The sequence below is a fragment of the Mesoplodon mirus genome (genome assembly GCF_964341445.2).
Source record: "Mesoplodon mirus genome assembly, chromosome: X".
NCBI classification, from domain to species: domain Eukaryota; kingdom Metazoa; phylum Chordata; class Mammalia; order Artiodactyla; family Ziphiidae; genus Mesoplodon; species Mesoplodon mirus.
Window position 1 is genome coordinate 91,703,575 of NC_138981.1, and position 26,417 is coordinate 91,729,991.

Sequence of the window (26,417 nt, forward strand, 5' to 3'; positions counted from 1 at the left end):
AAACTAGGAAATCCATCAGATTGCCACTGCCATCCTCACTCCACCATCTAAACATGCTTCAAGCCCAGCATCTTCAATGGGCTGTCCTTCTGGACTCAGAAGCTGGCTTCAAATAGTCCACTACAAACATTAATCTTTCTTTTCCTTTTCTTAGAAATCCTCCTCATTAAATGCCTCATTCCTGGCATGATCCAGCAAATATCCTCTACTACCAAACATCAGCAGATGGCTCAGTTGTTCCTTAATGAACAAAAGGTGACTGAATGAGAAATGGACTTATATTGTTCACAGGAAAAAAGAATGCCTCTTCTTGCCTTGCACAAGAAGGGGAACTCAAAGTAACTCCCTTCTTAACCAAACTTGAGGCCATTCTGAGTCCTCTTCTTCACTAGGCCTCAAGCTTGATCCTATCTTTGGCCTGCCAAGCCCAGTTTTAGCAAAAATCCTCCTAGGCCAGTTTAGCAAGAATCCCCCCCTCCTTCGTATCTAAGTTCTTCATCCCTCCTCTTGAGGTCTAATCAAGTTCCACCCCCCAGCCTCCCTTCATCCTTGTGTTAGTCAGGGTTCTCCATAGAAACAGGACCAGTAAGAAACAGATAGGCATATAGATAGCTTATCTATCTATATCTACAGATCAATATCAATGGTAGGTATATATATCTAGATAGCTATGTCAGATATCTAATATCTGTATATTTATAGATATATCTTTATATTAATGCTATTTCTCTGTTGTATAGAGATATAGATGTTGATATAGATATAGATATAGATGAGGAGATTTATTATAGTAATTGGCTCATGAGATTATGGAGGCTGAGAAGTCCTACAATCTGCTGTCTGTAAGCTGGGAAACCAAGAAAGCCAGTGGTATAAACCACTCTAAGTCTGAAGGCCTGACAAACAGGAAAGTCCCAGATCAAGATTGAAGGCCCAAAAATCAGGGGACTGATGCTGCAAATCCTGGTCCAAGTCCAAAGGTCCCAGACTAGGAGTAGTGATGTCTAAGAGCAGAATAATATGGATGTCCCAGCTCAAGCAAAGAGAAAACTCATCCTTCCACTGCCTTTTAGTTCTATTCAGGCCCTCAAGAGATTGTGATAATGCCCACTTGCATTGATGAAGGCAATTTTCTTTACTAAGTCTGCCAGTTCACATGCTAATCTCTTCCGGAATCCTGCTCACAGACACACCAAGAAATGTTTCACCAACAATCTGGGCATCTTTTACTCAAATCAAATAGACACCTAAAATTAACCAACACAATACCTAAGTTCCCCTCAGTAATCTGCCATTCACTAACTCCCTCACCCTCCCTGTTGGCCATAAACTGTCATCTGTCTGTCTTGTATGTGGAGTTGAGTTTATTTTCCCTATGGCAATAGTCCCTGGCCCCTATTACAATGGTCCTGAAAAAAGCCTTCCATGCCTTAAACTCCATATGGCATACTTTTTTATTGACAATGCTGATGTTACTATGTTCCTGTGAGTGAGAGAATGTGTCCGGATCATTGCTGAGCTAGGTACTGTGTCTGCATATTCATGTGAGAGAATGTGAGAATGTGAGTCCATATGAGCGCATTTCTTCTGTGAGCTTATGGTGGAGCTATACGGTGGATGTGAGCATATCTGTGTGTACATCTATACGTAAGCATGTTCCTGATTTCAAGAATGTGCATGTGCAAGTGAAAGTGTGAGTAACAGCATTGGGAAGCACCTGAGTGTTTATACTCGGGTCCCCATGTGAGTAAACTTATGAGTATGGTCATGAAATTAACTGAATATATCAGCATGTTTATGTGAAGCCGTGAAAGTATAATTGGATGCATGTGAATGTACGTGTTTTTAAATTTCAATTTGTAGGCAATTCTGAGCATGTTTAGGGAGTGTGCAAACATGTGACTGTATGTAAGCATATCTCTGTGTGACATAAGTGTGAACATGTCCATGGGTGAGTGTTTTCGTAGGTTCAAATTTGTGTTTAAAATTAATATTTAAGTGTGTTCACTTGTACGAATGAATTTGTAAGCACGTGAAGGCAGATTAGCATAATTCTGAGTCGTTGGGGGTAAATGTGTTTTTTTTTTTTTTTTTTTTTGCAGTACGCGGGCCTCTCACTGCTGTGGCCTCTCCCATTGCGGAGCACAGGCTCCAGACGCACAGGCCCAGCGCCCATGGCTCATGGGCCCAGCCGCTCCACGGTACGCGGGATCCTCCCAGACCGGGGCACGAACCCACGTCCCCCGCATCGGCAGGCGGACTCCCAACCACTGCACCACCAGGGAAGCCCCCAAGTGAATGAATGAAATCATGAGCTTCTTGCTGACTGTGAGCGTGTTCCTGTGCAACTCAATATGTAAGCATGTTACTGTTGGTGACAAGGATATTTTATATGGGTAAGGGAATGGGTGTGTGCATGTGTAAATGAAATGAGTGTACCTGGAGTGTGAGTGAACTTGTAACCAAGTTTATGTTTTAAGTGCATGATTGATGATGATAATCTGAATGAGGTGGGGCTACTGTGTGTGTGTGAACTGTGAGCCACCAAGTGTGAATGTATGTTAGTATGTGTGAGTACATGTGCCAGTATATGTGTTTGAGTGAGTGATCTGTAAGCATGATAATGTGAGTGAACAAATGAGCATGTACGTGAGCTTGTGCATTTGTGAGAGTAAATGTGCGGCCTTGTAATCTCAAAGTGTGCTAGTATTTCAGTCTCTGAGGACTGCTGTAAATGTATGTTCAAGCGTACCCTTGACTTTGCAGCCATATGCATGGGGGTTAGCATGTTTGTATGAGTAAGTGAACGTGTATCAGGTTCACTGTGGTGAGCTAGTTCACAGGTGAGTATATTTGTGTAAGTGAAACCTGAATAAACATGAGTGGAAGTGCATGTGAGTGTATTTGCTTCTCTGAGTGGATATTCTGAGCTTCATGGAGGATGTGAGCATGTTTGTATGTGAATACCTATGTGAACATGTTCCTGATTTTAAGAGTGAACATGTGCGTGTGTAAGTGAATGTGTGAGTGGGAGCTCCTGAATGTATGCATTTGTGTCCCTGTGTGAATGAATCTCTTGGCATGGTCATGTGATTGAGTGTTTGAGCACGTTCGTGTGAAGGAGTGAATGTCAGTATGTACGTGTAAATGTATGTGTGTCTGTGAGTGGGAGTGAATTGGTGGGCAAGTTTGAGAATGAGTGTTTAAGTGTTTTGTCAGTGAGTGAATGTGTGAGTGTATGTATGTGAGCCCATCTGTCTGTGACAGTGTGTAGGTGAGCCTGTTCGTGGGTGAGAGTGATCTCTTGCATCTACATTGGCACGCTTAAAGTGAACACTTTTGTATGCTCATCTGTATAAATGAACTTGTAAGCCTGCGAATCATGTAAGCATATTCACGTATAGTGGATGAGCAAGTATGTTTTCTTGTGACCTTGTTAATATGTGACTACAGTAGTTGCAGACTATTCACGGGGGACTCATTCCAGCACCCACCAAGGATACCAAAATCTGAGAGTGTCCAAGTCCCATAGTCAGCCCTCTCTATCCCCGTAGTCTGCATTCGCGGACTCAACCGACTGTGGATCATAAACATAGCACGTGATATGCAGCTGGTTAAATCTGTGAAAGCAAAACCCATTGACACAGAGGGCTAGCCGTATATTTATTGAAAAAAATCCGCATATAAGTGGACCCACACAGGTGACACTCTTGTTGTTCAAGGGTCAGCTGTATATTCGAATGAGGTCATTCATGCCCATATGTGTGAGTCAATGTAAGCGTTTTTATATAAATGAGTGAATTTGTGAGCTTCTAAGTCAGTGTGAGCATGTTTGTGTGCAATTATATCTGTGACTATGTTAATATTTATGACCAAAAATTTGCATGAGTAAATGAATGTGTAGGACTGTGCATATACACACAATGAGCATGTCTGGAATGTGTGCGAATTTGTAATCACTCTTGTGTGTATAAGTGAATGTGTGCATTTGCTCACAAGGGTGATGTGGGAAATTTTGGGTAGGTATATGAATGCCTGAGTGTCTGAAGGGGTATATATGTGTATATGTGTAAGTAAATTTGTCACTTCACGTGTCTGAGTAGTGAATTTTAAGCATGTTAATATTAGTGAATGAATGTTTGAAAGTATGCGTATATCTGAGCTGGTCCACTCACAACACTGAATATATGAACATGTAGATCTGAGACAATATTTGTGTTGATGTACATGTTTGTGCGTGTTAAAGTGCATCTTTTAATTTGTGACCATGTGTATGGATGTTAGCACGTTAGGGAATAAGTATCAGATTCACTGTTTTCAGCTAGTTAAGGTAGTGTGAGCATTCGTGTAAATTATGGGTGTGTACATGGAAGGACATGTGAGTGTGTTTTCTTCTGTGAGCAAATGTTTGAGCTCCAAGTTGGATGTGAGCATGTTTGTTTTCATGCATCCGTGTGAGCATACTCTGGAGGTTAGGACTGTGAATGACATGTGTAAGTGAAGGTGTGGATTGGGAGCATCTGACTGTATATATTTGTATCCCAGTTCCAGAGAATGTGTGAGCATGGTCGTTTGATTGAATGCACGTTGGAGCATGTTTGTGTGAAAGAGTGAATGTGTCAGTGTGTGAGTGTAAATGCATATGTGTTGTTGAATGTGAGTCAATTTTTGTGTTTGAGTTTGTGAATATTTGGTGTGCTTTCTGAGTGAATGTGTACCTCTATGTAAGTCAGGATATCTGTGTGCAACAGTCTATGTGTGAGACGGTTTAGGGGCAAGAGTAATTTCCTGGCTGTAAATCTGCACACTTACAGTGAACATGTATGTGTGCTCATTTGTATAAATAAATTTATAAGCATGTGAATGTAGGTTAGTGTAATGCTGAGTTCTCAGTCAGTGAGTTTGTTTTTCAAGTGATCTCATAAATGAGTGAATATATTTGAATAAAGTAATTTGTGAGCATGTGAGTGAGTGAATGCAACTATTCTTAAGTAGTGTAATTGAGTGAATTTGTGAGCTTGGTGTGACCATATTTGTGTGCAAGTGAATATATGAGCTTGTTACTCTTAGTGACAATAATAATGTGCATGCGTGAATGGGTGTTTATAACTGCAATGAGCATATCTGCAAGTGAGTTAATTTGTAATCACTTTCATGAGTGAATGAATACGTAATTCAGCTCATGAAAGTGAGTGAGGTGTGGGATACTTTTTGTGAGTGTGTGAAAGTATGAACATTTCGGTGTGAATGTACGTTAGTTACCATGTGTATGGATGTGGGCAAGTTGTCACTATATGCATTTGCATAGTGAATGCAAGTGGTAATGTGAGTGAATGTGTAACCACGTGCTTCTATGCGAGCATTTATCTTCTTTAGAGTGAATATGTGAACCTGTACATCTGTGTATGCTGACATGTTTGTGTGTTCAACTGTATGTTTAAATTTGTGACCATGTGTACAGCTGTTATCATGTTTCTCTGAGTTAGTGAATATGTATAGTTTATTACCGTGACTTGAATCGTTCAGTGTATTTCTGCGAGTGAAATACAAACATGAGTGTAAGTGCATGTGAGTGTATTTTCTTCTGTGAGTGACTACTGGACCTTCACCTAGAAGTGAGCACACTTATGTGTAAGTGTCCATGGGAGCATGTTCCTGATTTTCACAGTATTAATGTGCATGTATAAGTGAATGTGTTAGTGGGAGCATCTTAGTATGTATCTTTGAGTCCCCGTGTGAATGAATTTGTGGGTACGCTCATGTGATTGAGTGACCGTTTGAGTAGGTTTGTGCGAAGGAGTGAATGTGTCGGTATGCATGAATGTTTCTATGTCTTTGAATGTGAGCAACTTTGTGGGCATATTTGAATGAGTATTTGAGTGTGTTTTGTGAGTGACTGTGTGAGCATGTTTATGTACGCAAGCATGTCTTCTATGACGGTTTAAGTGAGAGCCTGCTCATGGGTGATTGTGTTCTTAAGTGTAAATTTGTGTTTACAAAGTGAATATTTGTGTTCCCATCTCTACGCGTCCATTTGTTAGCATGTGCAATCCTATTAGCATATTAGCGGGTATGAGCAGGTGGTTCTCATGTGATCTTGATGACGTACAACTATATTTGAATAACCTACTCTGAGAGCATGTGTGAGTGAATGTGATTTTATGTAATTGAGCGAATGGGTGAGATTCTTAGTGTATGTTCTTGAGCAAGTGAGTCTGTAAGCATGCTGTGTTTGTGACAATGATAATTTGCGTGGAAAAGTGAATGTGTGAGTGTGTGCATATACATGCAATGAATGTGTCTAGAATGTGAGGGAATTTGTAATCACTTTCGTGTGTATAAGTGAGTATGTGATTATGCTTATGCGAGTGTGGTACGAGCTACTTTGTGGGAATGTTTGAGGATCTGAGTGTGCATATGTTAGTATGGGTATGTGTGTGAGCCAGTTTGTATGTGCATTTGAGTGAGTGAACTATAAGCATGTTAACAGGACTGAGGGAATGTTTGAGCGTGTGAACATATGTAAGCATGTACACTCGTGAGAATGAATGTGTAAACTTATACATGTGACAGTGTGTTAGGATGGCATTGGAAATTTGACATATGTGTGTTTTAAACTGTATGTTTCATAGTGGATGTGAGCATGTTTTTGTGTGAGGGTTCTTACAAGCATGATCCTGATCTTCTCAATGTTAATCTGCATGTGTAAGTGAATGTCTCAGTGGGAGCCTCTGTGTGAATGAATGTGGGCATGGTCATGTGGCTGAGTGAATGTCACCACGTTGTGTGACTGAATGTGTCAGTCCACGTGTGTGAATGCATGTCTTTAAATATGAGTGACTCTGTGGGCATATTTCGATGCTTGAATGCTTAAACTTTTTGCTGAGTGATGAATGTGTGAGTGTGTGTATATATGTATGTCTCTGTGTAAGTGTATGTGTGAGCCTGCTCATGCCCCTTCATTGTGAGCAAGCATTTTTCAAGTGATGTTTCATTGCACTCATTGTATGTATGGATGGTGAGCATGTACAGACACATTAGCATGTTTCTGTGTAGTGACTATATGGTGGGTTTCTTTTTTATCTTGTTTATGTGGGAGTACATCTGAGTAAGGTCATGTGTGAAAGTGTGTTGTAAGGGAAAGTGTTTTACGTGTTGTAAGAATTTGTGAGATTCTTGGTGACTGTAAGAAGATTTCTGTGCAAGTGAATGTGTAAGCATGTCTCCGTTTGAGACAATGAGAATTTGCATAAAATTGAAAGTGAATGTGTGATTGTGGAACTCTAAACCTAATATGTATGGCGTATGAATGAATTTTTCATCATATTCATTTGTGTGAATGTGTGATAATGCTTCTGTGACTCACTGAGTTGTCGACATGATTGTGTGAGTGAAGGGAAGTGTGTGTGTGAGTGCGAATGTATGCATGTTTACATATGTGAGGAACTCGTCAGGATGTTCACTGCAATAAGTAAACTATACTCATCTTAATGTTGGTCAGTCAGTGTGTGATCCTGTGCGTATATGTGAGGATGCACATTTTTGAAAGTGATTATGTGAATTTGTACGTGTCTTGGAGTATGCTCACGGAAGAACATTTGATTGGTCAAGTAAATGTTTGTTGGTGTTCATGTGTATGCATTACCTTGTGACCAAATGCTTGGATGAAAGCATGTTCATGGGCGTGTATGAATGTATTTTATGCTCATATTCATGCATGTATACTGTGTGGGTGAACTGTGAACACATGACGAGTTCACTTGAGCGTATGGATTAATGAATGCGTGAGCTTTGTGGTGAGCACGAGCATATTTGTGTGCAAGGGCATACGTGAGCATGTTCCTCATGGTGAGCATGTTAATGTGGGTAGCTAAATGGGAGCACTGGAGAGTATATTTTTGGGTATCCCTGTGAGAGAAACGGTAATCATGGTATGCGACTGAGTGAAGGTGTCAGCTCATTTTTATGGAGTGAATGTATCAGTGTGTTTGTATGAGCAGCTCTGAGTATGTACATCAGTGAAATTGTGAGCATGTTCAAGTGAGGGAGTCAATGTCTGACCACGCTCATGGAAATGAGTGAAGTTGTGAGCATACCTGAGTAAACATGCGAGCATATGGTGCGAATGTGAATGAGTAGTATTGAGTTTTTAGTCAGTATGTTCATTGGGATGAGTCAACACTACGTGTGTTAATGCAATTGAGTCTCTATAGGTGAGCATGCACACTGTGAGCATGAATATATGAACTTTTACATGTCTTCAAGTGTGATTATATTTGAAATGTTTGAATTTATTGAAAAAGCATTTGTGTGTGCATGTGAATTTGTAAGCATGTTCATGAATGATAGCATATTCATGTAGGTGTGAGGGTTTATTGTGTTTATTTATGTGAGCTTGTTAAAGTGTGAGTACACTGTATGAGTGGAATGTGAGCATGGGAGTATGTTTGTGAGTTTATGTGAGTGAATGCTGGGGCTTCATGACGAGTGTGATCATGTTTATGTGCAAGTGTATATGTAGGTTCCTGATTGTGAGCATGTTCAGGTGCATGAAAAGTGAATGGGTGTGTTGGGAAATGAATATAGGTCTCTATGTGCATGAAACGGTCAGCATGCTCATGTGATTGAATGACTGCTTGAGTAGGTTTATGTGCAGTGAATGTGTCAGTGTGTGTATGCGTGCATCTGAGAGTGTTTATGTATGAGGGAATTCATCAGCATGTTCTTAGGAGTTCATGTGTGAAAGCGTCTTGTTACTAGGTGAGTGTACGTTACTGGGTATATGCAAGCCTTTCCACGGCTGAGAGTGCCTTATTGTGAAGGAGTCTGTATGTTTAAGTGAATATTTTGTGTGTACTCATCTATATGAGTGAATTGGTGAGCATCTGAGTGCATGTCAGCATATTCTTATGTGATGATTGTGTATGTGTGTTTTTCTGTGATATGTGAATGTAAGTATACTTGTATAAGGGAATGTATGGAAGTATGTGTGTGAGGGTACTTTTTTCTGAGTTTGAGATAATTTGTGAGCTTCTTGGGAGGTGTGAGCATGTTTGTTTTGACGTGCCTACGTGAGTTAATTCCTCTTTGTGACAATATGGGTAAGTGAATGTGTTATTGTTTGCATATAAATGTAATAAGTATGTTGTGACAGCACTGTGGCAATGGCGACCTACAAGAATGTCCTGGGCTTCCCTGGTGGCACAGTGGTTGAGCGTCTGCCTGCCGATGCAGGGGACACGGGCTCGTGCCCCAGTCCGGGAAGATCCCACATGCCGCGCAGTGGCTGGGTACGTGAGCCATGGCCGCAGAGCCTGCACGTCCGGAGCCTGTGCTCCGCAACGGGAGAGGCCACAACAGTGAGAGGCCCACGAACCGAAAAAAAAAAGAAGAATCCGCCTGCCAATGGAGGGGACACGGGTTTGAACCCTGGTCCGGGAAGATCCCGCATGCCATGGGGCAACTAAGCCGTGCGCCACAACTACTGAGCCTGAGCTCTAGAGCCCACGAACCACCACTACTAAGCCCACATGCGGCAACTACTGAAGCCCGGGCACCTAGAGCCCGTGCCCCACAACAAGAGAAGCCACTGCAGTGAGAAGCCGGTGTATCTCAACGAAGAGAAGCCCCCACTCACGGGAACTAGAGAAAACCCGTGCACAGCAACAAACACCCAACAGACAAAAGTAAAAAAAAAAAAAAAAAAAAAAAAAAAAAAACCATGTTATGGACTGAATTCTGTTCCCCCAAAATTCGTTAGTTGAAGCCCTAACCCCAGTGTGACTATATTTGGAGATATGGCCTTAATGTTAATCTAGGTGATAACCTTGGAGCTCTAATCCAACAGGGGGGTATCCCTATAAAAAGAGGAACAGATGCCACAGGGCTCTCTCTCTCCCCACACTGAACAAAGTAAAGGCCATGTGAGGACACAGTGAGAAGCCAGCTGTCTGCCAAGGACAAAGGTCTCACCAGGGTATAAATTCTTTTAGCAAATTCTAGACTTCCAAGTGGATTGAATTGTGGACCTTTGTATCAATTTAAATTGTTTCCTCCCTCTGCATTCAAGTTTTCTGATTTCTTTCTGTCTGATTCTTTTTGTTGTTTGTTTGTCACTGGATGTACTTTGTGTGTGGGGGTGAGGGGGTGTCCTCTCTAATCTGCTCATATTTATAGATTTCTTCCTTCAGAGAGCATCAAACCAGTTTCATTAGGGATAGAAGCCACCCCTATGGCAATGGTTGCTTACTAAGTCTTAAGGACTCTGGCTTAAGTTGGGGTTAATTTCATCACTGTGTCACAAAAGTGCCATGGTTGCTTTTCCCTATCATTAGGATGATCAGGATTTTTACTGCAACAGAGGCATACGCAAAGGAGTGGCACAGCAGAAGATTGCTGGGCCCCCAAGCCAGAGGTGGGTGGACTGAAACCATCTTCTGCTATGGTGCTGCCACTTGCGCTGCATGGAATTATTATTATTATTATTTTGTCTTTTCTCTCTATACAAATTCCCTCAGAATATTTTAGATTTCTAGCAGGGCAAATTTACAGCTTTGGGTTTTATCTCCATTTAATCATGAGTGGTCCAGACCTTTTCGGTGCTTATGGGGACAGGTTCGGAGGCCCACTGACCCACCTCTTGGGCAGCCCAGGAGAGGAGGACATCGCAGGCCATGCAGGACACGTGGGGGTTGCATTCTGGAACAGCGTGAACCAGAAGGCTCTGTGGCAGGCGGGCTTTGCAGTGCTAAGAGGGTGAGGTACGCCCTGGTGCCTAAGCAAGGATGTGATTGGCTTGTTTGAATCGTTCTGCTGGCTGACAAGTAAACACTATTCAGGGGTAAGAAGCAGGAAAGCATCCGGTGCATTTAATAAGAAGGGTTGTTGCTAGAGGACCCTATCTGGTGGAGCAGAGTGGGGAGCGGAATCTGGGATTAGGCCGTTCGAGGCCCTCCCAGTTTTACCAGCCGTCAACTCAGCACGGAATACTAACTTTAGCCCTCACCGCACCATCACCCCCTCCCCCCGCGCACACACACACACAGGGGCCAGTATACCTGGCTGAGGAGAACTCAGTCCCTGGAGATGGAGGGGTGGACCCTGGGGCGGTAGCTCCCCGACCCCCGCCATTTCAGCGCTATTAGGTACCACAGCAACACAGGGGCTGAAACAAGGGGGCTCCATCGCAGCTGCACGTGCCCAGCCCCACCACCAACTCCTCTACGGACTGGCCAGCAGGCAGCGCGCGTGGGCAGCGGTTCAAAAGCCCAGACCCACGTCTGCTCCAGCCGCCTCCTTCTAAGAGGTCGCCCACTCACCCTCTGCCCGCCCAGCTCATGGCAGCCTGGCGACCCCGCTCACCAATCAAAGAAGTCCAGAACGACGTCAGGAACATCAGGCGAGGAGAGGTCAGAAGCCAAAGTGCAATTTCCACCTGGGATTGGGGTCGTCGCCCGCCAAGGGCCGGGTCCTGATGAGGAGTAGGCGCACAGGGGCCCGCCGCATGTCGGGACGCCATAGCTCCGAACATCTGAGAACCCTGGAGACCGCTGCGGAGTGGGAGGCCGATAGACGAGGGGGGGCGCGGGATAACCAAGAGGAGCGGGGCGAGGAGGTCGTGCTTCTGCAAAGAGCCGCCTGTAAGGTGACAACATCGAGGCCAAGGGGAGCGCGGAGGGTGCGGGTCGACCAGCGGCCCTGAGCCAGGGAGCGGCAAGAAGAGCAGCAGCCCAGCAACTTCACTCCACGAAGCACCCCGACCACGAACCCAGCCGCTGCACACAGCGCGGGCTCTGACGCACTTCTGGCAGCCGCTGGGCGGGCCTGAGGCCCGGCGCACAACTGGCTCCGCCCACCCCGATGGCAAGCGAGCTTCGCCAATCAGGCAGGCGCCGGGAGCCTTTCAACGAGATGCATGGTCCCGCCTCCTACCACAGCCTGTGTGCGGCCAGCCCTCTGCTCCTTCTGGCGTCTGCAGTCATTCCCGGGTCAGCAAGCAGTTCCAGCTCCCTGGCAGCTGGAGAGCTGTGCCGGGGGTCGGCGGCGTGGGGCACCCCGCCCTGCACCTCCCCTCTGCAAAAACGCAAAATGTGCTTTTCACTTGGAACAGCGTATGCCCAAGAGTTTGCTTTTTGTGGTGAAAGTAGTAATTTGACCACCCAGGCTCAATCTGCGTTTTGAAAATACTGGACACCTTTGAGGAATCAGGACCTAGTTGACTGGTGTTCATTCCCTGACCCTCGGGCCTCCAGTGAACAAGACTGCCTGTCCTCTGGAAGGCATAGAGGAGGTTCAACCAGTGCGTTGTGTGACACGGTTCTGGCCCATCATCAGGACCGAAATTGGGCTCCAGGAGCCCCCCTCCCATAGCTAAGGGATGCACAGTTGAAGTGAGGGTTCCTGGCTGACAGCATTGAAGGGGAAGAGAAGGCAACGGTCAGTGTATCAGATCTTCAAGGCAGTGAGCCCCCGGAGAGCAGGCCACTCTAATGCTCCAGCATTCTGGTCCCACATGTGGGGAAAAAAAAGCCTTACATTTTTGCTAGAGGGCTTCTATTCTTTCCGCTACCCTGAACATTGCCACATAGAGTAGAAATATCTCAGAGAAAGAGGAAATGCTTCCACTCATTCACTACCCTTCATCCTTCCCATCTCAGGTACCTTGATGAAGCAAGGTCAGAAAGAGGCTTCTTCAGAGCACATAAGCCACATGGGCAATGAACAGATAGACCTCAGTCATATTCACCAGCGCTGGACCTCGTGAGGCATGCCATGTAAAAGTGTTGAAATCAAAATGGATTTCAGGTTCACTCTTGGTCAACTAGAATATTCAAACAAACATTCCCCCCCCCTTCCCCTTTCCTTCAGTATTAGGTGAAAAGAGCTGGGACTGCTTGTGTCCAGCATATTGCACAGCTTTATTTGCATGGAACTCTCTGGGGTGGCTGAGTGTTTTGTACAGCTAAAAATTTAACTCTTTACCCCACCTCGACCTCTTCTCAAGCACCCTCTTTCTTCTTCTGTCTTTCTTTTAAACGATTTTAGAATCACATGTGTTTAAAATGTGTCTCTTAATTTCCTTCCTTCTCTTCACCAGCAGAGCATCTTCACACGTTCGTTTTCCCTCTCCTTTCCCCCTGTTTTGACTTCTATTGCAGTAAGTGCTCTCTTCTCACTTACGGGGCAGATCCGCATAGAACTAACCCACTAACTTAGGTGGGGGATCCCTCTATAATGAACCATTCACAACAGCAGTGGGTCAGTTGAGCCCAGCCCTACTGCTCTTAATCCTGCACCCCTTGTCTCTGGTCACCCAGGCATCCTCGAACAGACAATGCTTGCTGGTTAAAAATGAAAAGGCCATTTCAGATCAGTTTGTCCGAGCATCTGAATTGTATATGGGCGAGGAGGTGTGGGGACTGCCTAGAGAAGGAGAGTCGATGGGCCCAAGGTTACACAGTGGCAAAGAGCGAAACTAGAACCCTATTTCCAGGTTGGCCTACTTCTAGAAAAGTGTGTTTTTCTAGTGAAACTCAGCTTTGACTGCTATTTCAGGCAGCCACAGGCGTGTGGTAATTGTTTTGTTTGAAAGCAGGTTATTCCTATTCCTGGAATCAAATTCTTCAATCAGTGTCTCAACTGACACGAAAAGCAAGCCTCAATGTTTTCTCCTAGGCATCCTTGTGACTATGGATACGGCCAAAATCTTGATGGCAAGAATGAATTTACTTCCAGAGCTTATGTCCCACACTCACATGACAAAGACCCGAGAAGGCAGCAAGGAATATGAAAAAGCCAGTATAATTTATACTTGTTGAGTTTTTGTCTAGTTCATTTATTAGAATGTACATCAATATCCAGATTGAATGCACTTAAAAATGAATATGGGATCATGGTGTAGAGGACATAGCACTGACCTAGGAGTTAGCCCATCTGTGTTCTGACCCAGCTCTGACCCATGACTGCGAGTATTCCACTTTGTCTAGAGTATGAGGTGGGTTGGGAGGTAAGGCAAGAGGTAAAACACGTAAGAAGAAAAAGAATAGGTAGTACCTGGCCTAGTGAGGGCCACACATTCAGTGCACAGAAAATAGCTACTCAGTGAATATGTGAAGCTAAGAAAGAGAATTTTATTTTATTTTTTTTTTTTACTTATAAACAGCTAACAGTTATTTTTCAGAGTCCTAGAAGCTGGTTAATCCAAGATCAAGGTACCAGCAGCTTTGGTGTCTGGTGAAGGCCACTTCCTGGATCATAGGTGGCAACTTTTCACTATGTACTCACTGGTGGAAGGGTCAAAGTATCTCTCTGGACCCCCTTAAATAAGGACCTAATCTCATTCATGAGGGCTCCACCCTTATGACCTAGCCACCTCCCAGAGAGAACACCTTCTAATACTGTTATTTTGGGGTTTAGGATTTCAACACATAGATTTGGGGGAGATGCAAACATTCTATTTAGGATACCTACCCAATTTCCACACTGCCCACAAAGTGCCATGTCGAAACCCAAATAAAATCACATCATTTTCTTGCTTTAAAAAGTCCAAAGTCTTCTGATTGACTGGCAGAGAACTTTTCTTCTTCAACCTTTCTCTCCATAACCTATTCCACATACTCCATTTTTCATCTGCATCTCCTCTATTTTTCTTTTATGTTTTCTTTCTGTCTTTTCTTTTTTTTTGTGGTATGCAGGCCTCTCACTGTTGTGGCCTCTCCCGCTGCAGAGCACAGGCTCCGGATGCGCAGGCTCAGCGGCCATGGCTAAGGGGCATAGCTGCTCCACGGCATGTGGGATCTTCCCGGACCGGGGCACGGACCCGAGTCCCCTGCATCGGCAGGCAGACTCTCAACCACTGTGCCACCAGGGAAGCCCTCTACTTTTTCTTAAAGTTAATTTTTATTGAAGTGTAGTTGCTTTACAATGTTGTTTTAGTTTCTGCTTTAAAGCAAAGTGAATCATTTTTATGTATATGTATATCCCCTCTTTTTCAGATTTCCTTAGCATTTAGGTCACCACAGAGTACTGAGTAGAGTTCCCTGTGCTATATACTAGTTTCTCAGAAAGAGAGTTTTAGATCTGATTGTCCAAACAAAGGAATTTGAATTTCATCTTACATTCAACAGTAAGCTTTTGGAGGATTTGTGAAGGAAAATGACACCATCAGGAAGAAACTTCCAGTTACTTTCTGGAGGAAGAACTAGAAGAAAGAGAGACTGGGGACAAGGAGAGAAGTTAGGAGGGTGGTGCACACCTCTGCTTCCAGTCATGGCAGGCTAAGTCATTTGCACTCACCATCCCAGTGAGGACAACTAAAAAGTACTGGGTGAAATGTGAAAAAGAAATTATCTTCATTAAGCGCTAAGAAACTCTGAGGCTAAAATCTAGAAGAAAGCAAAAACCCAAATAGGAAAGCCCAGCACTCAAAGCCACTTTTGCCTGAGGGCATTAGCAAATCCAGAAGAAAGAATTGTGACACTGAGCTGTGGTTTTGGTGGCCTCATGGAAAAGAGATGAAAAGTTGAAGTTCTCATCCCAAGTGAGTAGATCTGATAAGCCCTCCAGCCACTCTAAAATAAGTGGCTAACCTTTTGGGATAATGGTGAACTAGAAGCAACAAGCCCTGGCATGGAATTTCAGTCTAGATATCCATCACCAGAGTGATCCAAGGAACTTCAAGCCCTGAACTTGGATTAAAGTGGTCTTGGACAGGTAGTGACCGAGGCATTTAGCAGCAGCAAGTAAAAATGCTCTCTGCAGGAAGGTTCTGTCTTCCTACGCCTGAAATCAGTCTGATAAATAATTTTTCAATAATATATTGGCACATAGTCAAAGATAAGTGGACACATATGCAAAAAAATACATTGTAATTGACAGCTGAAATAAAAATTAGACAATGAAAACAAATTCACAAATATTTCAGATATCAGAATAATGAGACACAGACTATAATCACTATGGCCTACTATAGTTCAAAAAATTTTTAAAAAGCTTTAAAATATTTTCAGGGAACAGAAAATCCTAAAAAGTGGCATAGGCAATTTGAAAAAGAATCAAATAGGACATCTAGGACTAAACAATATAACGATTGAGGGTTTAATGGATGAGTTTAACAGAAGGCTATACATAATCATTAGATGATGATAAATGCAATGAAGAGAAATAAACCTAAGAGAGAATTACTGAATTCGAAGATAGACCAAAGAAATCATCCAGAATTTTGCCTGGAGAAATGAATTATATGAAAAAAAAAAGTAGGATAAGAGACACAATGAATAGAGTGAAGAAGTCTAATATACATTTAATTTAAAGCCTAGAAGGACAGAAGTGAGAAATGGGAGAGAAGATGATGGCCAGAAATTTTCCAGAGCAGATGAAATGCACCAATCCACAGATTCTAGAAGCCCAGTAAATTCTCAGCAGGGTAAAAACAGATATTCACTCCTAGACACATCATAATGAAAGTGCAGGAAATCAGAAAGAATGAAGGCTATATTAATGATCCAAGTTAGAGATAATGAATCTTGACCCTGGGCAGCAGCAAAAGAAATAAAGACAAGGGGATGGGCCTCTACACGCTTGCCTTTAGAATACCTTTTCCTCAGACTTACCATGAACGACTATTTTATAAACATTCTCCATTTCATTCTTCATTAATAAAATACATTTGCTAACAAATCTATTTGTTAGAGCAACCTGACACCTAGGAGCTGTTCAAATTTTCTTAGTCATACATGAAAGGTCGTCATCTTATAAGTATGTCATCTCATGGGCTATGAAAGGGGTGAGTATTCTCCATAGGAATTATGACAGTTAATTTTATGTGTCACCTTGATTGGGCTAAGGAAGAATTTCAAGTGCATAAACCTATTCCAGGAGCTATTAGGTCTGGAAAAGCTTCTGTGTGGATCTGCAGATCCTATTTAGGAGTGAGCTATGGAAATGAAGTCAGAGTGACCTTTCTTGTGTTCCATTTAATGCAAACATATTAAGAGAGCATCTTTACACTGAAATGCATTATTATGGCAACTTGCTTATACAGAACTTCACTTTGAATTTATTAAAAATAAATGGAAATGCTTATTTCACCTTGAGGATTATGTGTGGACCTTAATTGACAAAATGTACTCTCTACCCCAACCCACTGATCAGAAAATGGCCACCCTCCTCCAGAGGACGAATAATAATCATTTAATCTGCACTTCAGCTCTGTAAGGTAGGTATAATTCTTCCCATTTTCCAGCCAGGAGGGGAGATGATATAGTAGATGTCAGAGGTTAGACTCTGAAGCCAGACTGCCTGGGTTGCAATTTCACCTGTGCTACCCACTAGCCGTGGAATCTTAAGCAAGTTACATAGCTTCTCTGTGCCTCAGTTTCCTCATCTCTAGAGTAAGATAATAATAGGAGTTCTTTAGAAGCTGCAATGAGTTAATTCATGGAAAGCACCTAAATTATTATGGCCAATCATACAATCAGTGCTCAAAATATGGAAAATCTACTTGTTCTAGAGTTACGAGGCCATTTTTTTGTGGCCACTTAATAGCACGAATGAGAAGCAAAAATATGCATCACTGAAGCCGACTAGAAGAAGAAACATGGGTCATGGGAGCAGCCTGGCCTTATTATCCATAGTTCCTGAAATGAGCTGTGTGACCCTGACTGGGGGCAGGGGGAGGTGTTTACAAGGGTTGGAGAATGCACTCCAGGGGGAGCCAGTGCCTAAGATACGTCCCAAATGTGTCTGCCCAGCCAGAAGCTCCTGGAATCCCGGAGATGAGAAAAGGCCCTTTCCCACACAGGCTCCAGGAAGCGTTTAGAACCCCAAGGTATATACAAATTACTAAGCTCAATGAATTACAATAAATTCACTTTAAATGTACTAGTTTAACCTCTTGATTTACAAGTGGCAATGTATGAAGCAACTGATTGTTCATCATAGTTTTTCTTTGGGAGACCTGAAGCAGTTTCTGGCTTACCCAGTAGGGATGTCAAACCCGAGTGACACGCAACCAACTTATCACCTTACCTTATAATTTCTAATGGCTGGATTTCGTGTTCTGTTGTCATCACAGAATGTAAATGGTTTCAACTATAACTTTGTTCAAAGCCCTTAGTCCATATCAAACAACCTTCCCATTGACTTTTCAGTTAGTACTCTTAAGTAGTTCCTAGAGCAGCTTCAGCATTTATACCTTTCTGTCAGCAGCTTTGTCTCAGATATTCATGTGGATACAGCCTTGTTCACAATGGAGCCCAGGGCAAAATGCAGAAAGTCTTTGTGTTTCTGATTTACTATAATGAGGGATAAGTCTGCTTAGGGCAATCACTCCCATGGAGAGCAAAGGGGAAATTTAGCAGAACATAATGTGTGTTGACTTGAGTAAGTCTCAGTCCCGTGCCCCTCCCTTGGGGTTGGATTCCAGTTTCTGACTACCCAAATGTGTTCACAATGCACACTAGAAGATGTAGCCCCATCTGGCAACACTGGAAATAAGCAAGGAGTCATAGGGCCCCTTAATACAGAGGAATTCCCCAGGTCACTGAGTTGGTGAACTCAAGGTGATGCGGTATTCCTCCATTCCTCATGATAGCAGTATTTACTGAGAGAGAGCCATATGCCAGGTATTATGCCATGCACAGCCACACACACGGTCTGCCCCCAGGGAAACAGCTCTTTAGTAGAAATATAGATGATGAGCCAAGGAATTTCAAAACACATGGTGCAGCGATATACATAAGAGGGGCTCCTGAACCAGGCTTGAGGGTTTGCAGAGAAAACTGGATGTCTGGGGCAGGAGTGAAAGGAAGTATTAATCTTCACACTTTTATGTCTTTCCCTCAACCCTGCCATAATTTATAGACAAGTCCTATTTTCTGAGTAAAATATAAATCCAACCACTTTATAACACCTTGCTTTTGTCACTCTGGTCTAAGCTCCCATCGTCTCTCAGGTGGACTACTCCAATAGCCTCCTAATTGGCTTCCCCACTTCCAGTTTTATATCCTGTGGCAAATATCGTAGGTTAGCTCACTTGACTCCATTACAATTCCAATCACAGCAGGTAAGGCTTGGTCGAGGTTGCAGACCAAGTCTACATTTCCTGAACTCCCGCCCTTATGGCCTGGATTCCACACATAGCTTAGCCTCTGCCAAGCAGATAATAAACCCCCATGAGACTTGGTGGGAGCAGGAAGGTGCAGTCTATGCTGCTTCTTCTGTGGTTTCTGATTTCTCTTAGTGAGCATGGGCTCAGAAACTGTTGCTTCTCCTGCAGCAGTAATAATAGAGGTCCCAGGGTACAGTTCCTAGTTTTGTGGGTATCAAAAGGCAAGGCATGGGACATCAACTTTGTATAGATGGAGGAGGAGGCAATGTGGTCTCAAAGCCAAAATTTGTGATGCTCTCAGCAGAAACAGAGTGGTCCAATGTCTTCTTCACTTTCCACCCTCCTGATTGTCCCAGTTCTGGGGTATTATTCAAGAAAACAATTCTGGAAATTATAACTACTGCTTGAGTTAAAACAAACATGACCACCCCCCCGTGCAAAATTCTCTCGTGCTTTTCCCTCATACACCCAGGTATTTTGTAGGCTCTTGTAATTTATTTATGCATGCCTGTTTTTGTACTTTGTAAAAATGGCCTCCTATAGAATGTTTTCTTGTGTGTGTGTGTTCTTTTTCTTTTTCTGGCTTGATATCTTGATTCATAAGATTCATCTAACTTGTATGTAGCCAAGATTGTTCATTTTCTTTGCTGTATGACACTCCATTGATGCATATATCACTTCATATACCTACCCAACTAGTATTTGAATTTGGGTTGTGTCCAGTTCTGGACAATTACAAACAATGCAGCTCTGTGCATCCTTGGCCTTGTCATCTGCTTTGCATGGGCATGGGGTTCTCTAGTCGAAGCACCTAGTGGTAGTATTAGTGGGTCCAGGGTAAATATATCTTAAACTTTGAGGGATACTGAATATTCCCATTATTCAGTTCTACATATTTCTTGATTTCCTCCAATCCAAGGATTAGTTAGTAGTATGCTATTTTGTTTCCAAACATTTGGGTGTTTTAAAGCTATCTCTGTGTTATTAACCTCTGCGTTAAGCATTATCTTCAGAGAGCCTAGATTTCATGCCAGTGATCCTTTGCAGTTTATTGAGGCTTCCTTTTTCTTAGTAAGGTCTATTTCTGTAAACGGTCAATATGCTCAACAGAATTTATGTTCTCTGCTTGTTGGGTATAAAGTTTTATAGTATCTAATAGCTCAAATGTATTATTGTGTTTAGGCCTTTGATATCACTGCTTATTTCTGTTTGCTTGGACGTTCATGTTCTAAGAGTGGTGGGTTAAAATCTCCAGCTCTCATTGTTAACGTATCTATCAGTCCCTACAGTCCTAAAATTTATCATTGAGGTTTAAGCTATCCTGCTATGCCACCTTCTATAACTCCCTCACGCTATCATCCACTGACCCTAGCCATCCACTGCTCTCTGCCCCATCCTACCACCTTCTACATGACTCCAACTTCCACATCAATCACTCAACAATTTGACGCTCTCATTTCCAATGAACATCTTTACAACATACTAGCCAACCCCTCTCACAGAGACACTCTGGTTTATTCTTCACCCTAAACTACTCTACCTCTCACATCTAAAAGGAAAATATCCCAGTGTTGGACCGCAAGCCCCTGGCCATGCTGCTCTCTCATTCTTCCACTCTATCTACACGTGTTCTTTTATCTCACTGAGCCCTCCTATTCTTTGGCCTCTCTATTTTCTGCCCATCTGCACTCTCCCTCTTCTGTCTCTCCATCCTGTCACTATTGATTTTATTTGGGGTTCTCCCTATTTTTTTTTTCTGGCCATGCTGCACAGCTTGCTGAGATCATAGTTCCCCGACCCAGGATCGAAACCTGGCCCCCAGCCACTGCCGAGTCCGAACCACTGGACTGCCAGCGATTCCCTGGCGTTTCTCCTCTTTTCCTTCTTTTCCTGCTCCCACTCTGGCATACTAAGTTCTCAATACATCTACCAGAGCTTATTCTTCTACGCTTATAACACCGTCTCTATCTCCACATCCAGTTATCACCCACAGCCAATCACTGTTGACTTTCAGTTCTATACACTTCTTCATGTGCTTTCAATACCCCTACCTTAGTCTAGGACTTCAGCATCTCTCACATAAATCACTGCTACAATGAGCACTCCATTCTTGCTCCTCTCTGATCCTTTCTTCACATTGCTTTCAGAGTGACATTTCTAAAACACAAATTATTTCCCAAAGTAGAGCCCCTTGATGGCTTCTTGTAGCCTTAAGAATGAAGTCTCCACTGCTGTCTCTGGGGAAATGCAGATGGCCAACAGGCACATGCATACATGTTCAACATCACTAATCATCAGGGAAATGCAAACCAAAACCACAATGAGACACCACCTCACAAAAGGACACACGTAACAAATTTTGGCGAGGATGTGGAGAAAAGGGAACCATCCTACACAGTTTCGCGGAAGTGTAAACTGTTGCAGCCACTGTGGAAAACAGTATGGATATTTCTCAGAAAACTAAAAATAGAACTACCATACGACCCAACAATTCCACTGCTGGGCATCCATCTGTAAAACACAAAAACACGAATTCAAAAAGATGCATGCATCCCAATGTTCATAGCAGTGTCATTTACAATTGCCAGTGTATGGAAGCAATCTGTGTCTTTCAACAGATGAATGGACAAAGAAGATGTCAGGTATATATACAAAGAAATACTAATCAGCCATAAAAAAAGAATTTTGCCATTGGCAGCAACATGGATGGACTTGGAGGGTATTATGTTAAGAGAAATGAGTGAGACAGAGAAAGACAAATACTCAGTAAATTAAAAAGAATTAATAACTGGCTGAATTAACGGACATAGAAATGAAGGTAGAACAGACTTAAGAAAGGGTAAGTCTTCAACAACACACATGCTGCAGAGGGCAGAGAAAGGGCAGGGCTTATTTGAAAACCACCTAATAAGTTGGTATTACTAGCACTACAGAGCTAGTGGGCCCTTTTGTGTGCGTCTTAAATGCCAAGTTTATTGTGTATGCAGTAGAGTCATCAAATTTTTCTTACAGGAATTTGGCATGGCCAGAGTTGGGTTTTAGGAAGGTTAACTTAGCAAGTATATGAAGCATGTATCTGTGGGGAAAGACAGGGAGGTAGGAGAAGGTTAGGAGTCTAGGGCAAAGTTCAGGCAAGAAGTAATGAAGGTAATGATACTAAGAGTTGGCAAGAATGTGGAGCAAATAGAAATCTCATCCTCTGCTCTTGGGAATATGAACTAGTACAACCGTTTTGAAAGATAATTGGTGTTACCTAGTAAACTGAACTTGGACAGAACCTAAGACCCAGAAATTTCATGTCTAGGCCTATACTGTAGATCAGGGTTTCTCAACTGCTGACATGTTGGAAAGATAATTCTGGGTTGTAGAGGACTGTCCTGTGCATTGTAGGACATTTAGCAGTATCCTTGGCCTCCACCCACTAGATGCCAGTAGCACACCCTCAATTATGTCACCCAAAATGCTTCCAGACGTTATCAAATATCACCCTGGCTGGGGCGGATGGGGAAGTGCGGAGAATTGCTCTCAACTGAGAAACTAAAGAAGCTGTTGTATAAGGGCACAGTGGGATATGAATGAGAAAGTTCATCGCAAAATAATTTGCAAAAGCCTAAAGCTGGAAACAAGCCACATGTCCATCAACAGGAAATAGACATATTGTGGAATTTTCATATGATGGATAACTATAGAGCAGTGAATAATGATGACTACAGTTGCACACATCAGCATGGATAAATACCACAAACACAAAATTGCGGGGGTAGAGAAAGAGCAAGACAAGTAATACATCTAGTATAGTTAGATTTACATAAACTCCAAAATGGAAAAGAAATAACATTATTTAAGGGAACATTCCTCTGCAGTGAATGTATAAAAATGTGAATTATTATCCCAGTTCAGGATCATGGTTACCTCTGGGAAGGAATGAGGGGGTGAATCAGGAAGGGCACAGCGGGGGCTTCCAAGGCATTAGCCGTGTTCTAGTTCTCAAGCTTGGTGGTGAGTACACAGGTTTACATATTATTAAGATATACCTTACATATATTCTGTATTATCTTCTGTATACATGAAACAGTTCATAAAATTTGTCAGGAAGTGACGCGGTCTAAAATAATGCAGGAAAACGGAGAGAAAGGCAACAGTGTAAATAACTAATTGGATGAGAGACAGAGACAGACAGAGAGAGAGAGGGAGGAGCCAACCTTTAGGTGCCTCTTTGAATCATTTTAAATTCATTTTCTTCATAGAATTGGGGATGAAATCAATTCCTTATCTATAAACACACATAATTCATTGCTCAGACTTCTACGAAATGTACATTTTATGCCTCAACACGGATCCTACTATATGACGTGATTCACAGGACTGGATAATACTACATTTCACAAAACACCATTGTCTGAGAATCCTGCCCTGTTAGACTTGTAAACCTGTACCCATTTGTATTCCTTGGAGTTATAAGCATCTGAAAATAGGTGGCTTAAGAGTAAAAGTGATTCTTCATCACTAACTTTAGTGTCATTAGCATACACCTAACTGGTACAGAAAACTGTTTCCAACTTCGGCACCCACCCTACCCCTCTGCTTTTCTCCCAATGGTCACCTCTCAGGTAGTGGAATAACAGGAGAACTTTTGGATCAAATCCTTTCAGAAGACGGAGCCATAACCAAGGAAAATATCAGAACATCCTAACCTTTCCTGGACCAGGCAGGGAGGGACAAGACAGGTCTCTTCCTAGAAAAAGCACAGAGTTTTCAAGGCTGAAGGACTCACTGAAAACACATTTTATACATGTGGATACAGACAAATCCACAAACACCCAGAGAGATAGGAAACACAGGATTTGTCCCTGACCTGATTTAGGGACCGTCTCTCAGAGACTCAGAGAAGCCTGATATGTTAGACCTACAGCAAACCCTCAGAGCAGCAAGCCTGAGCTTCCTCCCTCAACATGAGAGGCTTCAGGTGCATACATGTGGATAACGTAGCCCACTTTTCCTGTTACCTGTATACGTGGCCATCACCTCGTAGATACCTCTCAGTCCTGAGAGTATAACACTGACAGTGCAACTCACCCCACAGAAGCACAGACCCAGTGAAGAGGAACACACATGCCCCTTGGGGCTTGGGACATGGGGCCACCTGGGGAGTAAATTCAGGGCCCTAGGTAACTGGAGCTCGGTAAGGGGCAGGGATAAGGACTCCGAGCATGCACCAAAAAAGGCTTATCTCAAAAAGAGGTATGCATGCGTTTGTTTAAACTGAAACTCCCGGGACTTCCCTGGCAGTCCAGTGGTTAAGACTCTGTGCTCCCAATGCAGGGGGCACGGGTTCGAAACCTGGTCGGTGATCTGATATCCTGCATGCCACATGACATGGCCAAAAATATAAAAAAATAAACAAATAAACCAATAAATATATAAATAAAGTGAACCTCCGAAAATTTTTAAGCGCAGGTAAAGGCCTTTAATATTAACGATAGTTAATACACTAACTATATAACACAGAAATACACACACACACACACACACCCTGCTGGCATGGCATGAACCATATGGAACCAAACCAATTTGAGGTCTTTCGAGGGACCGTACATGGATAAATTTCTACTTGGACTGTTCTTTCATTAAACAATGGTGACAAAAGGCCTCGTGCCTTTTGTTGTTGTTGTTCTAGCCATGAGGAATACTCTGTGTTACTACATGACAATGCATTTTTAAATGTCAACCCCACTGACAGGGGAAAGGGTTGTGGATACATTACACTCACTTCACTTTAACAGAACTTTATCAAGCATCTATGAAGAAGAAAACACAGTGCTTTAGAAGAGAGAAATCAATAAAAGCCTTTACGTTCTGAACAAGTCAGAAGCTCACATTTTAGGGAGCTGGGGCGATACACACATAAATAACGTTAATCTACTCTAGGATACGAGAGGAACTAGCATGGAAAACAGAAAATGTATTGATGCTAACCAGGAAGCTCTCAAGCAGCCTTAACTAAATGTAGAAATAAGGCTTTGTACCCTCAAACCCCTGGTCCTCCCCTTCTCTGATCATCTGCTCTGCTCAAGGACCACTTCACTCTTTTCCCTTAAAGAAGTTCCAGATACTACGCCCATTTCCTCTTTTAATTTTCTTTAAATTAGGACATATTTCAGACCTCGACAAAGGTACAGAGAATGCTACACCCATGCAACCATCAGCCGTCTTAAGAAACGTAAGCTTACAAATAAAATTGAAACCCACTATTCCCCTCCCTAACTGAATTCTCCCTTTCTTTCCATACATTTAACCACTGTCTTAAATAAGTTTATTGTTCTCATACACACCTTTCTGCATTCTACATATGCATGCATTACTCCTATGTATGCCTTTTACTACAAATAGATGTATGTATAATCAATCTAATAATTTTGAATGCCTTTAAACTTCATATGTGCATGGTATCATAATGCTTTTATCGTGTTGGAACTAGGTTCTTCCTTTATCTATTTGTCCCTTCCACTACTGAATCTTTGCCCCTTGTTATAAGCTGAATTGTATCCCCGCAAAAGATATGGTGAAGTCTTGACCCCCGGAACCTGTAAATGTGACCTTATTTGGAAATAGGGTATTTGCAGGTGTAATAAAGATCAGATGAGGTCATACTGGATTAGGGTGGGCCCTTCATCCAATATGACTGGTGTCCTTATAAGAAGAGAAAGAACACAGAAACAGAGACAGGGGAAAACACTATGTAAAGATGAAGAACGACACTGGAAATCTGCATGTACAAGCCGAGTGATGCCAAGGATTCACAGCAACCACCAGAAACTAGGAGAGAGGCATGGAACGGATGCTTCCTCTAAGCCTCCAGAAGGAACCAGTCCTGCCGACACTTTAACCTCAGACTTCTGGCCTCCAGAACTGTGAGAGAATAAATTTCGGTTGTTTTAAGCCACCTGCTTTGTGGTAATTTGTTACGGTCAACCTAGGAAACTAACACCTCCCCCCGGGAGGTCTTTGTGTCTCAGGCCCCTGAGAATTCTAGTACCTTCCTCAGTCCAGATCTTACCATCCTGTTCAGTTTACCTGCAATAGTACCAAGTCAGTGAATTAAGGCTGGTTCTACTGTAGGTGTAGTTATACGTTTCCCCCACTGCTCTAAAGCAGTGGTTCTCAAACTTTAGTGTGCTTCAGTAGCACTTGGAGGACTTGTAAAAACCTGATGGCTAGCAGCCTACCTTCAGAATATCCAATCCAGTAGGTCTGGGGCAGGGTCTGAGAATTTGCATTTCAAACAAGTTCCCACCTGATGCTGATGCTG

General features: G+C 42.8%; 1 protein-coding gene across 5 annotated transcripts in view; it reads right to left on the minus strand.

Moving 5' to 3' along the window:
- The window catches only part of LOC309797302 (uncharacterized protein), a 33,367-nt gene extending 21,584 nt beyond the window's left edge, over positions 1 to 11,783 (minus strand). For all 5 annotated transcript variants that reach the window (XR_014292574.1, XR_014292575.1, XR_014292576.1 and 2 more), the window contains exon 1: positions 11,362 to 11,783. Coding sequence is in view for 1 of the 5 variants with exons in the window: in XM_082610904.1 (XP_082467030.1) it covers positions 11,362 to 11,654 (293 nt within the window). In the remaining 4 variants the exon portion in view is untranslated. The remainder of the gene's footprint in view (positions 1 to 11,361) is intronic.
- Between the last annotated feature and the right edge of the window lie 14,634 nt (positions 11,784 to 26,417).